The following is a 14,933-nucleotide window of genomic DNA, read 5'->3' as shown; positions in this document are numbered from 1 at the left end:
AAGTATTGACTATTGAACAGAGAAAAGAATCTGGCAGGTGGTTTAAAATAGATCTGACAGCATACTGATAAGAATAAATAAATGTCTGTAAAAATCAAAACACTGCACGGGTGTTTTCAGATCAGAGGGTGGAAACATGGCATGCCAGCTCTGTGATTAGTTTATTTCAGAACGGTGCGGCGAAGAGAAAAAACTTGTCTAGATCTTGTGGAAAACATCTGGTCGCATACTCACAGCAAGACTCCTAAAGCCTAACAACCTACGACAACATTTTTCTGGTGGATAATACACATTGGACGACGACCGGATACAGGCCTCCAGGCGTGCACGCTCTCACACACACTCTCACACCCACTCTCTCATTCTCACTATCTCTCTCACACACACACACTCTCATGCTTCACACTTCACACTCCTACGCAGTGACAGCTCAGGCAATTCTCCCAGGAGGCAAAAAAACAAAACAAAGGTCACACTGAGAGGGAAATAAAACTTCACCTCTTTGACCAAGCACACACACTGGACAGCTACAGTTTTCCTACACTTTAGTTAAAACAAGCAAAAAATTATAATCCATATAGTATGTTAATAATATAAATAATGATTTATTTTCTCAAAGAGAAAAATTCAAACAAACAAGTTTTAAATTTTTTTATACCTACATCATATTTAAATATAGATTAAAACTGCTCACTGTACATTCTTTTTAAATCCACCCTCTTGAAGTTTCTTTAAATATACTGCAATTGCTTATATATTAGCTTAGCATGTTTATTTAAAAAAAAAAAATATTTTTTTTATATTTTAAGATCATATGATAACCATGAAAAATAATTATTTATATTTTCCTTGCAAAATTTGAATATTTCAACAAAATGTTGCCTGTAGCTAACTTCACCTAACCAACTTTTTACTTTGTTATTATTTATCTAATTTCCCAGAAGCCATTACACTACATATTTACTTTTTATTTCAATATGTATTTGTGTACTATTTGATTTTAATATTTGTATTCAAGAATAATTTGATATTTGTGTTTGTATTCAATTCAAACTAAAAACAACTGGATATTTGCACAGGCCTAGTGTTATGGCATTATCCATTGGATGGATACATATTGCTGTGAAGTCAGGGGCTAAGGGAGGGGGGGGGGGATCATAGGGATCAATCCCCCCCCGAAATGTGTGGAAGGTTTTTTTTACCTGAGTTGAGTTTGTAATTTGTAATTTGTGTTATTTTACAGCAGAACAATATTCAATGTTATATTATGAAAACTGCTAAAATAGCACCATTTTGCACGTAAAAATCCAAATTTTTCCGGGGGAGGACCCCCGGACCCCCCCCCCCCCCCCCCCCCGCTTCACAAGGGGGGTGGGTGAATAGCCAAATGTTTAATCCCCCCCCCCAAAATAAAATCCTGGCTACGCCCCTGTGTGAAGTATATGATTTGACTGATTAAATTAAATTATATTGTGTTAAACCTGACAAGGGAAGGGAAATTTAGAAATATGATGAACAGTAAAATACATGACTTGTTTATGTTTTATATTAAATTTTTATGTATTTTGTTGCTATCCTCATACTTAACATGATCTGTATAAAACATTATGTTCCAATTCCTGCTTAGTGCTTCATATGTCTAAATGCTTCTGCAATTAGTCTATAAGCATGCACAAGAATCAGTCCTTTATAATAAGCATTCCTAGTTATTAACCCAATGTTTTTAATTCCTTTAAAAACTTTAACATATTTATATTGTATTCTAAAAACATGAAAGATACCTATTTAGCCAAAAAGGTGATAACAGGGAAATCAAAAAGTGAACTATGACTCTTTAACCAGTAGTCTTTGTTATCTGAGATCCAAAACATGGCTGGGAGATGCATTTTTATTGAAATATTAATTATAGGCCTACTTATTCACATGTTTAATTTCTTGTAACGTTGGGAATTCCAAATGTATTAGCTTTTAAAAGCTATCACTTTTTGTGAAGAAACCAAAGTTGTTAAGTTTTTCATTAGGTATTTTGTGTTTAAAGAGTGATAAAGTGGTGTAACAGAGGCAGGCTGCTTGACTGCTTGTGAACAGCTCAGCAGAGACACCAACTTGCAAGGAGCTGAGTCGTCGTGCTAAAGTTCATGGGGATCAGCATTTGGAGTTCCAAACATTTTTAAACATGTTGCTGTAACACTTATTATAAATTCTGTATCACATTTTGTGGCTTAACATGGTATAAATAAAAACTTCCATTTAAAGTGGTAGCAAATGTTTAGTTTGTCTGACTTCTGATCACTGAGAAAATAAAAATATTAAATTAGTTTAGAAAGGCTTGAACAACATAGCACAAATATTCCAGACACATTCTCTTACACTGCAGAACATTTTACAATGTTTCTGATACCTATCTGAAATGTCGTGTACTGTAATGAATAATTTCTGGAAACGTTTTCGGACAGTACCTATGTCACAAAAAGTGACAAAATTTAGTTCATGCAAAGTTACTACTGTTAAATATTTGGTAAAACTCAAGCTACAGTGTACTGGTCTTCAGCTTCACACCACTCTAAACATGCAGTGTGTCCCTGGTAAATGTTGTTCAGGTATTGAAGTCTCCGGCAGGCGGCAAGCGAAGGTAGCCGCTCGCGAGGATGGAGATCATGGAGGAGGGCAACATGATGGACCGGGTGAGGATCCTGCTGCAGCGCGACCTGGACTACTACCGCGCCCACCAGACGGTGCTGCAGGAGAACCTGTGTCCCGGCGTGGTGGGCGGCCTGCTGGACTTCCCCCGCTACGCCTCCTTCGCGGCCGTCAAGCTGGTGCTGTGGTGGGAGCAGGAGTACGTGGCGGCCTTCAGGCAGGCGTCGGGGCTGCTGGAGACGGGCGCGGGCGGCGACGGCGGCGAGCAGGTACCCTCGGGTCCCGAGGTGGAACATCTGCCACGTTCTCCACTGGCCAGATGTGTGGGCGACTCCAGGAACACTTTCAGGGGCTGTTGTTCAAAGGAAGGATGCCGTGGTTTAAAATTACAATGAGTAAATTAGGTATTAGCCTTGGAATGTTAAAAAAAAAATTCATCAGCTCAAATACTGAACCTGTTTCCATACAATTTTTCGATGAAAGGAAAGCGTAACGTAAGAATGAACGTACCAGATCCCTCCAAAAAAAAAAAAAAGTCGAACCCTCCCCGTTTTGCTTTTAGAGCCGTGCTTGGCTGATCCATGTTTACTCGTAGCTGACATTTTTCTGTCATGTAAATATTTAATCAACTGATTATCTTCCCAATGAAGTCATTAGTGATTTATGCACACAGTCTAGTTTCTCACCTATCTAAGCTAATATGGCTTTGTAAATTATATTTATAACCTGAACACCCTCAGGTGAGCTGTAGCATCTTCTTATTTCAAGGTAAATTTTTACATCTGTTGGTTTCTGTTCAAGAAATTGACTTTATTATTTTGAAAGCTGTGGTGTAGCAGTGGGCTGATGCGGGTGCTGTCCTTCAGGACACGGACAAGGGCTGCGGAGGCGTGGCCATGGACTCTGCGCCAGACGAGTTTGTGTCGGTGGTGACGGACTCGGCGGGCAAGCTGCTGCAGCACCTGCACGCGCTGAGCCAGGAGGCGCTGGACCACGCCGACCTCACCGTGCTGACGGGCACGCTGGGCGCCGCGGCGCTCGTCAAGAACTGCCTCTGGTGCTACAACGAGCAGCTCAAGAGGACCGCCGGCGACAAGCCGTGAGCCCCGACTGCTCGCACGCCCCACGCATGCAGTTTCAATACAGATGTTATTAGGGCCGGCGCGTCCATATAGGTGAACTAGGCAACCGCCCAGGGTGCCAAGTAGCTGGGGGTGGCGCAGCACGACACATAACAGCTCATATAATATGTTTAACGATTATTGAAACTAGATGAAAATGAATTTTTGTAACAGTTTGGAATGTTTATATTGATATGTCATTATTTAAAGTCCACTGTGACCTGTTTATGATTTGTAATAAGTAAAAAAGTAAAAAAAGCCTGCTTACACATTTGATTGTTGACAAAATCTTAGGCTTACCTGATGTATTTTGAGGCAAGGAAATTTTTTTTTTCAGGTGTCCGGCCGGGGGGGGAATAAAGTTTTTCGCCTAGGGCGCCAATTTACCTTGCACCGGCCCTGGGTGTGTCCTGTTACTAATTGGTGACGAGCGCACTTGCTGGGTCATTAGATGGTTGGCAAAATTAGATTTAATGCCTGGAAAGGATGGGGAGACTGGTCTGACAAAGATTAAACGGGAGTGTACAGGAGGTGGAAAAAGTTTAAGTTGTTGCAGTAAAAAATTACTGGTGACATTGTTTTTCGAAAATTCAAATTTAGAATTGTGCCAAAAATTCTAATTGGCAGCACAGTCCAACATTTGTGCTCTTAGGAGTCAGATGTGTTTACACTCATTTGCTACAAAATATCCTATATGATCTGGTATATCCTAAACTCAGTTGAGTTTTTAGTTTTTTCACATTTAATTTAAAACAATATTTTTTTAGGCCTGTTCGGATACCTCCTTTACTGATATGTACCAATCCCCGATACCCTGCTACCACTACTGATACCCTGAAACGACCACCGATTCCTGATAATACAATCAACGTTTACAATTACTGGCCACACTTATAAATAAATAATTGAAACATAATTTTTTTGAATCATAATGGAAAATGTAATGATTTTATAAATCTAAATTCAAAGCAAGTTTATTGAAAATTTTGTAGTATTTACTAGGTATTTCTATTTACTTATAGTTAGAAATGTTATTATAACTATGACATATAAACATAGCAAATATTTAAAAAAATAAAAAATAAAAAAAAAAACAAAGTTGTGAACATAATTTTTTCTAATATCTCTGACACCTGTGCTGATATCTTTGTATCATCCGAGAGTGAATATCAGCCAGTATCCAATACAGTTATTTGGTATCGGAACAGCCCTTGTTTTTTCTATATTCCCCACTAAAATATTATATACTTGTACAATAAGATAAGTATTCAATGGATATATATAAAATGTTCAGAAAAGTTTTAAGTTTTAGATTTTGCTAAGTACAATTTGATGTGTGTGCCAATTTAGCCCTGGTGATGTCTAGATGGTACATATTTGGTCTCCTATGTCTTCTAAATCATGTCCACAGTTAAAAGTTTCAATTTCTTTAAGGAACACAATGTTTTAAACATGTTCCCACAAAAAAGAGTAAATGTTTTCTCTCTTTGTGTGACTATGAGCCTTAAAACAATGCATGTACGGGGAGTGCAAGTGGGACTGTGTGACTTAGAGGTGTGTTGTTACAGCAATTTTCAGTATCTGTTCCAACCAGTTACTTATACAGTAATGTACTGGTTACAAGTACTTGATACTTCTGTATCAGCTACAGCAGTAGCGGTCCCATGGTCCCAGGAAGCAACAAGGTATCAGCATTCTCATTACAGGTTACACATCCTCCCTGCCGTCATCATCAGCGTAAAAAGGTATCAGTTTTCTCATTCTACATTCTTCGTAGTCGTAAAACGGTATCAGTTTTTTCATTCTACATTCTTCGTAGTCGAAAAAAGGTATCGGTGTTCTCTTTCCACGCCTTTCGTAATCGGAGTATTCAATATTTGCAAGGAGCACGCACTGCGCACTGAGCGTAATTTAATGAGAAGCCTAATATGTACATCAAGCTCTGTCCCTGCCCAAACACGCCCGAATATTCACCTTCGGCCAACCTCGGAATTTGTTTTATTTTTGCGCAGGAAAAATGAATTCAAATACTAAAAGTGGTCAGTTAGGTTAGCTACATTAAAACACTTTAAAACACTATGGACGGTTAGTTAGGTTAGTATAGCTACATTAAAATAAACAGAGAAATATAAATATAATATATATAAATAAACCAGAGGTTGGCCGAAGGTGAATATTCGGGCGTGTTCGGGCAGGGACAGAACTTGATGTACATCTTAGGTTTCCCCTCCTTCAACGCCTTCCCCTGCACTTCCACCCCTACATTCTTTCCCTTTTTTATTCCTTATTCGTCATGCCGCTCCCTCCCCTTTCACAAGCTCCGCCCAAGTGACCGTCATCTGCGATCGGGTTCTGCGCACATTGGCCGTGGTGTTGTTCCAGGCAAATTCTAAACTGATACTAAAGTACTTGATATTTGAATAGTGTACTCGTTTGCAGTACTTGATACAGGCATTTATTGGTTACAAAGTAGCAGGTTGATACTCTGCAACCCACCTCTATGTGACTATCCTGTTTACTCCTCTTCAGTGTGAGGTGCTGCTGGGAGGGATGTGGACCATTTAACAGAATGCTCAGTTTGTGTTGTGGTATTCCGAACTGAAATTGGTCGCCGCAGTGCAACATAAGTGGTAGTGATTGGACCCACAAGTAACACCTCTGGTTGAGAAATCCTTGAATTGGTGGCTAAATACATAATATCAGAAAAACAACAAATTCCACTACTTTTTGTATGTCGTTCATTTTAATTTCATGCAGGATCTGAATTTTGGAGGTGCCAAGCTTCAAACATTTGTGTGAACATTTAAAAAATTTTAAAACCCATATTTTCACTTCACCAAATGATTGATATTTTTGTGCAGGATTGCCCTACGTGTTCCAATTATTTCTCTGATGTTAATTTTTCGGCGAAATAATTTTCTTTTTTTAAATTTCACTTTTGCCGAGCATGCAGCTTTGAGAATGTGGCAGGAAATTAATACCATATAGTTGTTGCCAAAGCTAAAATGGTGCCCATATTGAAGTGTACTAAGAAGCTAAAGCTAAAACTTAAAACTTTTCTGAACATTTTAAGATGTCACAGGAGTGTAGCCATTGATTACTTCTCTTCAATATTAGTTTAGAATCCTGTCAATCATAATGCTAGTGCTTATTTAAGTTGTACTATTTTTTTATCATCAACAAAATGGTGTGGTTGATGCATGCAAACACGTGCTGGGGCAACGTGGGCGCAGACTGACTCTGCACGGAGGCTACAAGCAGTTCCACGAGATGGCGGAGGCTCTGGCCGAGAGACTGCTGGACCTCCACTGCCGCCTGCTGTCCCTCTACATCCTGCAGGACGCAGACTGCCTGCACTGGGAGGACCCCCACCCCTTCTTCGAGGGCGAGCGGGGCTCCTTCGTGGTGCAGATGTGGTGGCTCTACATGCAAGGTGACTCCCGGCGCACCGCTCCCACCCATGCGACACAGCTCTGATTCCAACCCTGGGAAACATGGTAGACATTGTCCTGATCAGGCGGCTTTCCTCAAAGTTCTTTTTTTCCCCCAGCTTTATTCTTATTCTATAACTTTTCATCATCTCTAACGATCTCCATGTCAGGCCCAGATTGTTTCATTCAGTTATTTAACTTCCACTTGTGGTGATAGGTGACCTGAAAGTGGACTTAAATTTTAAGCAGGAATTCCATACCTCATTTAGTGGTACCAGACATATTACGTAGGATACTACATATAATTAGTAACTTGTCTCTCCAAAATTCCTTATTTGCTAGGAACTTTACACTATCTTTTATCTGGGGTAGTTTAACTGATGGGCTGGTTGCTGTAGTTTAAAATGTGGGCGCACAATGCATATGGTTCTGCTAATAATTAACTGGTTGGATATTTATATCTGCATATCCATTGCTTTATCAAGAGTTTGTTCATCAGTAATGTATTTAAGTTACATTTACGTATAGATTAGCAGTTTTAAGTTCTGTGAAGGCTTTTCTTCTTATACCTTATTCACTTCACTTCCGCTAGAGATTTTTATATCGTAATGGTTGACTGCTGCTTTATGAAGGGAAAAAAAGTACAGAGATAGCTTGTAACAGTAGAAGCTGAAATACGATTCCTATTCTGCTATCCATATGTTGGTTGGACAAAACAAACAAGTGATCACATGTATCTATTAGGACCCTAAGTGGCTGTGATAAAGAAATGTTGTAGCCATGTAACCTTTTAGGTTTTTTTTTGCGATAAGCGAAGATAAATCGTTACCTGGCCAAATTAGTTTAAACATTCTACAGGTTATTGAGAGTTTACTTAAAAAAAAGTATCATTTAAATGTGTATTTAATGTGGTTATGCATTAAATAGGTGTCTCAAAAAACTTTATTTTCTGCAGCACCAAGATGTTTGTGGTGAGTCACAGGAGTGCGGTGTCTGAAGTTCATGAAGTGCATGTGCGTGGTGGCAGGCACGAGAGAGGACCTGTGGAACACCGTCCCTCCCAAGATGGCACAGAGGGTGCTGGCCGGCATGCTGAACGAGTCCCTCACCATCCTCACGGTGCGCTACACCCAGGTGCGAGCTGCTGCTACGTACTCGCCCTCTCGACAGTTCATACACTGTTGTTATTTCTTATGCTATCTTATTATTGTATTTAATTTTTATTGTTTGCGTGGTAATTTGTTTTAAATGTTCTTTTAGGTTTGAGTTTAAGTTCAATTTTACAGCCTTTAAAACTTTAAATTACACCCTGGAGAATTTTTGCAAAGGTTGGTAAGAGCATTAAATTATTATCTACCTTTTTTTACATTAAATGTTGTTTTTTTTTTCAATAAGACATTTACATAAACTGGTTTACGTTTTTACCAAAATGTTATTTTCAAATAAGTTCTGAACTTCACTTGTAAAAATAAAGATGTTCATCAAGTGTCTCGCGACACTAGTTGCTTTTGCCGCTGCCAGAGAGAGGTGGTTGTATAACGTCAAAAAGACAAAAAGAAGAGTCTTAAGTGGAGAGGTTGTAAAGTTGGAGCTGTGATTTGCACACTATTGTTCAACTTATGATTTACGCCATAAGTTTTGATAGTGCGAAATACGTTTGAATTTCATCAATACTATGCGACTGAATGGCCGGCAATTGTGAAAGCTGGAGTGCCTTTGCTACGGGCGTATATAGGAAGGCGAGGTAAACTAGCCCTGAAAGCTTCTGGCTTCTCTCTCCAGAGTTACTCCTGACACGCCTGATGTGTGGGATGGCGTAAAGGAAGAAAATAGCTATTGAGGAAAGAGTAAAATATTGTTTCATATTTCTTCACATTAGTAATTTGTTGCATTTCTAATTACAGTAATTGCATTGTATTCAATGTTCCACAAGTGTCGTTTCCATTGTGCGCACACGGAAATAAAAATTAAAAAGTCAAAAAGTGAAATATGCTACGGTTAACCAACAAACCGGATAATTTGCACACGGATAATCGGTAGTCTACTGAGTTCATTGACAATATTATCGTATTTACCTTAAAATACTGCGACTCTGAATATAATGTGACCCTAAACGTTTTGATTATCAGTTTAAGAAAAAATAGTTTAATGGGTAAAAATCACAATTCAAACACTCAAAAATTAAAATTATTTAAATTTATAATTTCATACCATATTTGCTGACGGCTTTTCTAGTGCCACTTCCTGTTAGTAGATTGATTTGCACGGCCTTTTTTTGAAACAGCAAGCAGCAGAAGAAGAAGAAAAAAGGGGCAGCAATTATGAGGAAAAGAGTTTTATGACTGTAGTTCATAAGCCATTGGTCAGAGAACCAAGTATGCTGTGCTGTATATGGTGGTCGCAAGGAAGGGTGAGAGGCGAGGGAGAAGGGAGCCTTGGCTAGCAGCCCATTCCATAGTGTTATCCTGTCTCATCTGCCTCTCCTGCTGACAACCCTCTTCCGGCCAAAAGGTTCAGAAAGCCATAAACAAGAGCCGACTAAAGTGGCATAAGTGTCGCAGTTTACAGTTTTAACCCCTGAATACATTTATATATACATACATATACATACACACACATACACACACACACATACACATACACACACACACACACACACACATATATATATATATATATATTTATATATATGTGTGTGTGTGTGTGTAGAGAGAGAGAGAGAGAGAGAGAGATTTTTTATGAAATTCAAGACTGGACTAACAAGGAAAGACAGGTCCCAAGGAAGAGCTGGGAATCCGGATGTGTGGACGTGTGAAGCGTGACGGCGGGCGGCTGTGCGTGTGGCAGGCGACCCCCAGCCGCGCGCGCGGCCTGCTGCTGGGCACGGACGTGAGCAACGTGCTGCTGTGCGTGCGCCAGCTGTTGCCGGCCGTGTGCGGGGACTCGGAGGAGCTGGTGGGGCGCCGGCTGCGCAGCAAGGTGCTGCGCGACGTGCACGCCAAGTGTCACCAGCTGCTGTGCTGCCTGCTGGCCCGTGCTTGCCCCCTGCCCGTGCTCTACAAGGTCGGTTCCCGCTCGCCCGTCGTAGTGTCACTTTCGTGGAGTTATTGTTTCCAGTTTTATACCTTGTCTATATTCACAAAAAAAACACGAATTATTCAAAAAATTGGTTGTCTGTAAAGTCTGTTTACGGACGATAGTTTAACGTGACATCATAACAAAAAATTGATGAAATGATTGCATTTTTTTATGAATAAAAGAAAATAATTTTTATTGAATTATCACTATTTTGTATGGATACAAAGAATGAGTGAAATGAAATCTAAAATTTAATTGATAAACTTACTTTTATTTGCACTCATTAATTCAAATATGTTTATTACTTTAACGAAGAGATTATTTTAACTAAAAATTTTATACATGTTTGTATTTAACTTCTTCCAATCTGTGTTATTCTGTTAAGGATAGGACGATGATAGGAAAAGTAGGAAACGAATGGGAGTGTTTCAAGGATGATGTGAAGGAAAATGGCTTACCCAACACCAAGATGCAGTCAAAAATAATATATTTGCGCCACGGACTCTGCAGCAATGCTAGGAGGAACGGATTAGCAAAGAGCAATGAAAATATTACATTGAAATGCATGAAAACAGAATTACGCCACGGACTCAGTCGCAATGCTAGGAGGTTCAGGTTAGCGAAGAGCAATATAAAATGAGCATAACGGGACACAGTGAAACGGGACAATGTGCGTAACTACTAACTGGACACTTTTTCATGCGTGCAGCTAGCGTTCATCGATTTATTAGACATTGTCACGTCAAAAATATGAAACAAAAAACATACAGTAGAACCCCGATTTTGCGAACACGGATTTAACGAAAACAGCGATTTAACGTAAAGGTTTTCAGGAACCATCAAAAAAACACCAATTTATTAAAATAATAATATAGATTTCCAAAAAATGAAAGTAAATAGTAATGGAATCTTATTAAAAATTACACTTTGTGGTGTTAGTAATAGAATGGAGGTACTATATATTAATATGTGCCTTTGCATCATCTGTACAAATACGAAAAAATTAAAAAAGTTGTTCAAATTGCTTAAAAACTGTGGGCGCTGTAACTGAATTGCGTAGGTGCGTGCCATTGCGCGCGCCTGGATAGATAGACTGTCCGCGACACATGACGTTATGAAGGGTTTCTTTGTCTGCATCCCCCTCCCCCTCTTCTATGCCTGGCTTGACTCACCACGTTATCTTCCACTCACGCCCGCATAGTAACAGTGCTAGGCAATAATCACACGTTTCCAAATATTCCCTTTCCCATCCTCCAGGTTTTTTCAACTTGTGACCACGTCACACCAATACGCCATTATCATTATTCTCTAGAGGTGTAAAAGTAACGAAAAAAAGCGTCCCCGTATGTATTCGTTACTATAACAATTAGTACTCGTTACTATCGTATCACGTTACATTACTCGTTACTTCTGATACCGCATAACATGCTATGTTATGTTGCAGCAACGAATCGAGTCGTATTGCGTACGCGTACAGTATGACGTCGCGTAAATAATAATAAATAGAATATAAACAATTAACAATATTTGATAATTAACAGTTTTTGTTAACCAAGAAACAATTAAATCTCATTAGAGCGGCATTTTTATACTATCTCTTTTAAGATAAGAACAAAAAAAACCGTGAAAATACGCGATAATAAAAACATATTTCTAATTTGTAAACAATACTTTCTTACGTTGTTTCTGTTCCAATCTCAAACTTTGTCTACACACACAATACCTTTAATAAACAGTAAAAAACTTTGACGACGAATTTCCAAATTATAATTTACTTAATAAACAAACATCGTTCTTTGTAACGCAAATTCATCGAATATGCGCGCGCATGCGTAAAACATACGAAAAATGCGAGTAACGAGATGCAGCCGTGTGTAACGTTTCGTTACTCGTTACTAGATGGCGCACCTGTTACTCGGTACCGAATACATACGGTTTGCTACAGCTTTATTATTCTCAGTAAGAGCGTTGTGCGCGGTGTTTAGTTTTTGGAATACGTTTTTTATAAGTGCTGCGCAGCTCAGCGAACAAAGAGAGCCAGCCGGCGGCTACGCCGCGCCGTAACAGCAGCTGACCGAGTACAATGACCTTTCTCCGCGTACGGCGCACTATTGACGGAAATTTTGCATCAATTTGCGGCCAATTTTTTTATTTTTTATTTTTTACTGTGACGCAATGTGTATGTAGCTCGTATTTGTTATAAACGCTGCAGGTTGCGACTGTATTTTAATACACTTTAACGTATTTCTTACACTTTACATATTTTTAAACTTTTATTTTATGCCTCATTTTTCATGGTTTCTGAAAATCTGTATGTACGACCGAGGTGTACGTACGAACCGGGGGCCGTACGAGCGAGATTAAAAGACGTTGAAGATGTAAAGTTGACGAAGTCTGAGATAGCACGGCAGCACAAGATATCAGCGTCGACCCTGTCTACGATATGGAAACGGTAGGGACGCGATTATGAGTGCGGGGGTCGTTGAAAATCGGAAAATCGGATTTAACGAAACATCGATTTAGAGTAAACATTTTCGGTAACCATAGCACTTCGTTAAATCGGGGTTCTACTGTATTTCTTAATATTGTCGATGGCCCAGAGACATCAATATTCCCATTCACCGGCGTGCAGTATGAAATCTCTCTCCCACCCTTCTAGGTGGTCACTCCAGCTGTCCCCAGAAACCGCATTGCAGCTGATAGCCCAGTCGCAATTACTGGTACCACGAGAGACCACCAAAACTCATGTATCATTGGGAGTTTGGATTCTCTTTCATTCCTGGTTCACGGGTTTAAGCGTGAACTCAGCTACAGCAATGATTTGGCGTGGGCCTAGAAACTAACTTAGGGCAACAAACTTAAATATCTCTGCTTGGTAGCCAAGAACTCTGGGGTACCTCATCAGGCACGTTTAACCACGTGGTGATGGGGATGGTGAGGGTTGTATTCCCTGAAGAATCAAAGACAGTTTTGCAGTCATGTTGCACATGGCTGCTCATGGAAACTAACATTGTTTTATTTCAGCGTTGAGCTAAGGTAAGCCCGGTCGGCCGGGCCTGTAGCCGGACTGTGACGTGTGACAGTTCCTGCGCCGGGGACTGACGGGGGTGGCAGCGTTCTGCGCGCGCGACCCGACTGCGGTGGCGCCCTGGTTCACGCTCACCTCGCCCGACCTCTTCCCGGACCCGCGCGCCGAGCTGCGCGACGGGGCGGCCGTGGCCCTCGAGCTGTCTGTGCTCGCCGCGCAGCCCCAGGCGTGCTGGCCTGTGCTGCTCAAGGTGCTCCCACACACATACCCTTAACACAGTGCTAGTTGTGTTTGTATCCGTGGCACAGTGTGCATTCCCGCACTTAATCCTCTCTCTTTTATTTTATTATTTTTTTATTATTTATTAATATTGTAACATGCCCACCAACAGCCAAGGGCTTTAGCGGTGGGCACGACACATATATACAAGGACAACATATTATCTCCCTTCACACTTTATGATCAGCTTGAAGTGTGTTGCTGCTTATTGAGTATGTATTTTGAGATGGTAATGAGATGAATCTAAGCTGTTTTTTTTTCATCTTTAAACCAAATATTATCCATGTTATTGAATTTTTTTTTACAGCGTATAACTTAACTTATTTTCATTCAACAGGGTGTTTACAGGTCCCAAAAGTCAGGAAAATATTAGGAACCTAGAGTAATGGTCACAAAAAAGTAAGAAACCTGGAAGATTGGTCACGGAAATCACCAAAAAGTAAGGAACCTGGATAATTGGTCACAAAAGTCACGAAAAAATCCTGAAGTAATTTTTAATGTTGTTGGAAGTCACAAAACTTCAATTTTCGGCAGCCTTTTACTTAATTGCATTTTTTTATGCCTCTCTTCAGTTAATAGTCACACATTGAATATATTTAAGTAGTTGGAGTCTGTCCATTTAAATCACGTGGAAATCACCTCTGGACAGGTTTTATATTTCAAACTTTTGATGACAGGGGAGATGTGCGTTAGTTGAAACTTGGACACCCCACGTGGCTGGGCATGTGGACCCATTTGAAATACGGTACTACAGGACCATGACATGATCCATGTGGTTGCTAAGCTCAGTTCCTCCCCCAGTATCTGACCATGAAAACTATCACTATCAGCTCAAGTACTCTACTTACAAATGATAGCAGTTATTCGCTGATGGACTTTTAAGACATCCCAGACACCTCAGTCTTATGATGTGTACACACGTAGTTGAGTAAAAGATACGGAGATTTGTTATGAGCAGATTTATTAACATAATTTTTCCGCTTGTAAATTGTCCAAAAACACACACGATAAAAAAGTTGCTAAAAATGCCAACAGCAGAGAATCGGTTTATGTGAGGTCAGGGCACCTTGTGGCCTGGCCTAAAAATAATTCATCGTTAATTTCATTATACACACAGTGGAATAAAAATCATTCTGTAAAACAGTGTACCACTCGGAGCAGGCCTTGACGGAAAAGAAAAGCATTAAAAAAATACTTACAAGAATGGTGGGTGCAACAAGGTTGAAGTCTATGAGGTGCAAAGGCTGCTTCCAGCTCTGAGCGACATTTATAGCGGACTGGCAGGGGTCAAGGTGTCATGGTTGCATTGGAAAGAGATTTCTCACCCTGTTAAATGTTAGGTCATATTAATTAGAA

At 40.0% G+C, this 14,933-nt stretch overlaps 1 protein-coding gene across 6 annotated transcripts in view; it reads left to right on the top strand.

Moving 5' to 3' along the window:
• The window catches only part of LOC134533250 (uncharacterized), a 91,126-nt gene that overhangs the window by 51,955 nt on the left and 24,238 nt on the right, over window positions 1-14,933 (top strand). For 5 of the 6 annotated variants that reach the window (XR_010075277.1, XM_063370675.1, XM_063370677.1 and 2 more), the window contains exons 3-8: window positions 2,601-2,909; window positions 3,507-3,739; window positions 6,995-7,194; window positions 8,220-8,326; window positions 10,040-10,255; window positions 13,354-13,548. Coding sequence is in view for 5 of the 6 variants with exons in the window: in XM_063370675.1 (XP_063226745.1) it covers window positions 2,649-2,909; window positions 3,507-3,739; window positions 6,995-7,194; window positions 8,220-8,326; window positions 10,040-10,255; window positions 13,354-13,548 (1,212 nt within the window). In the remaining variant the exon portion in view is untranslated. The remainder of the gene's footprint in view (window positions 1-2,600; window positions 2,910-3,506; window positions 3,740-6,994; window positions 7,195-8,219; window positions 8,327-10,039; window positions 10,256-13,353; window positions 13,549-14,933) is intronic. The other variant, XM_063370678.1, reaches the window with a different exon arrangement.

Source organism: Bacillus rossius, chromosome 6 (genome assembly GCF_032445375.1).
Source record: "Bacillus rossius redtenbacheri isolate Brsri chromosome 6, Brsri_v3, whole genome shotgun sequence".
NCBI lineage: Eukaryota > Metazoa > Arthropoda > Insecta > Phasmatodea > Bacillidae > Bacillus > Bacillus rossius.
The sequence above is the reverse complement of the archived record's forward strand: the minus strand, read 5'-3'. Positions and strand labels throughout refer to the sequence as shown.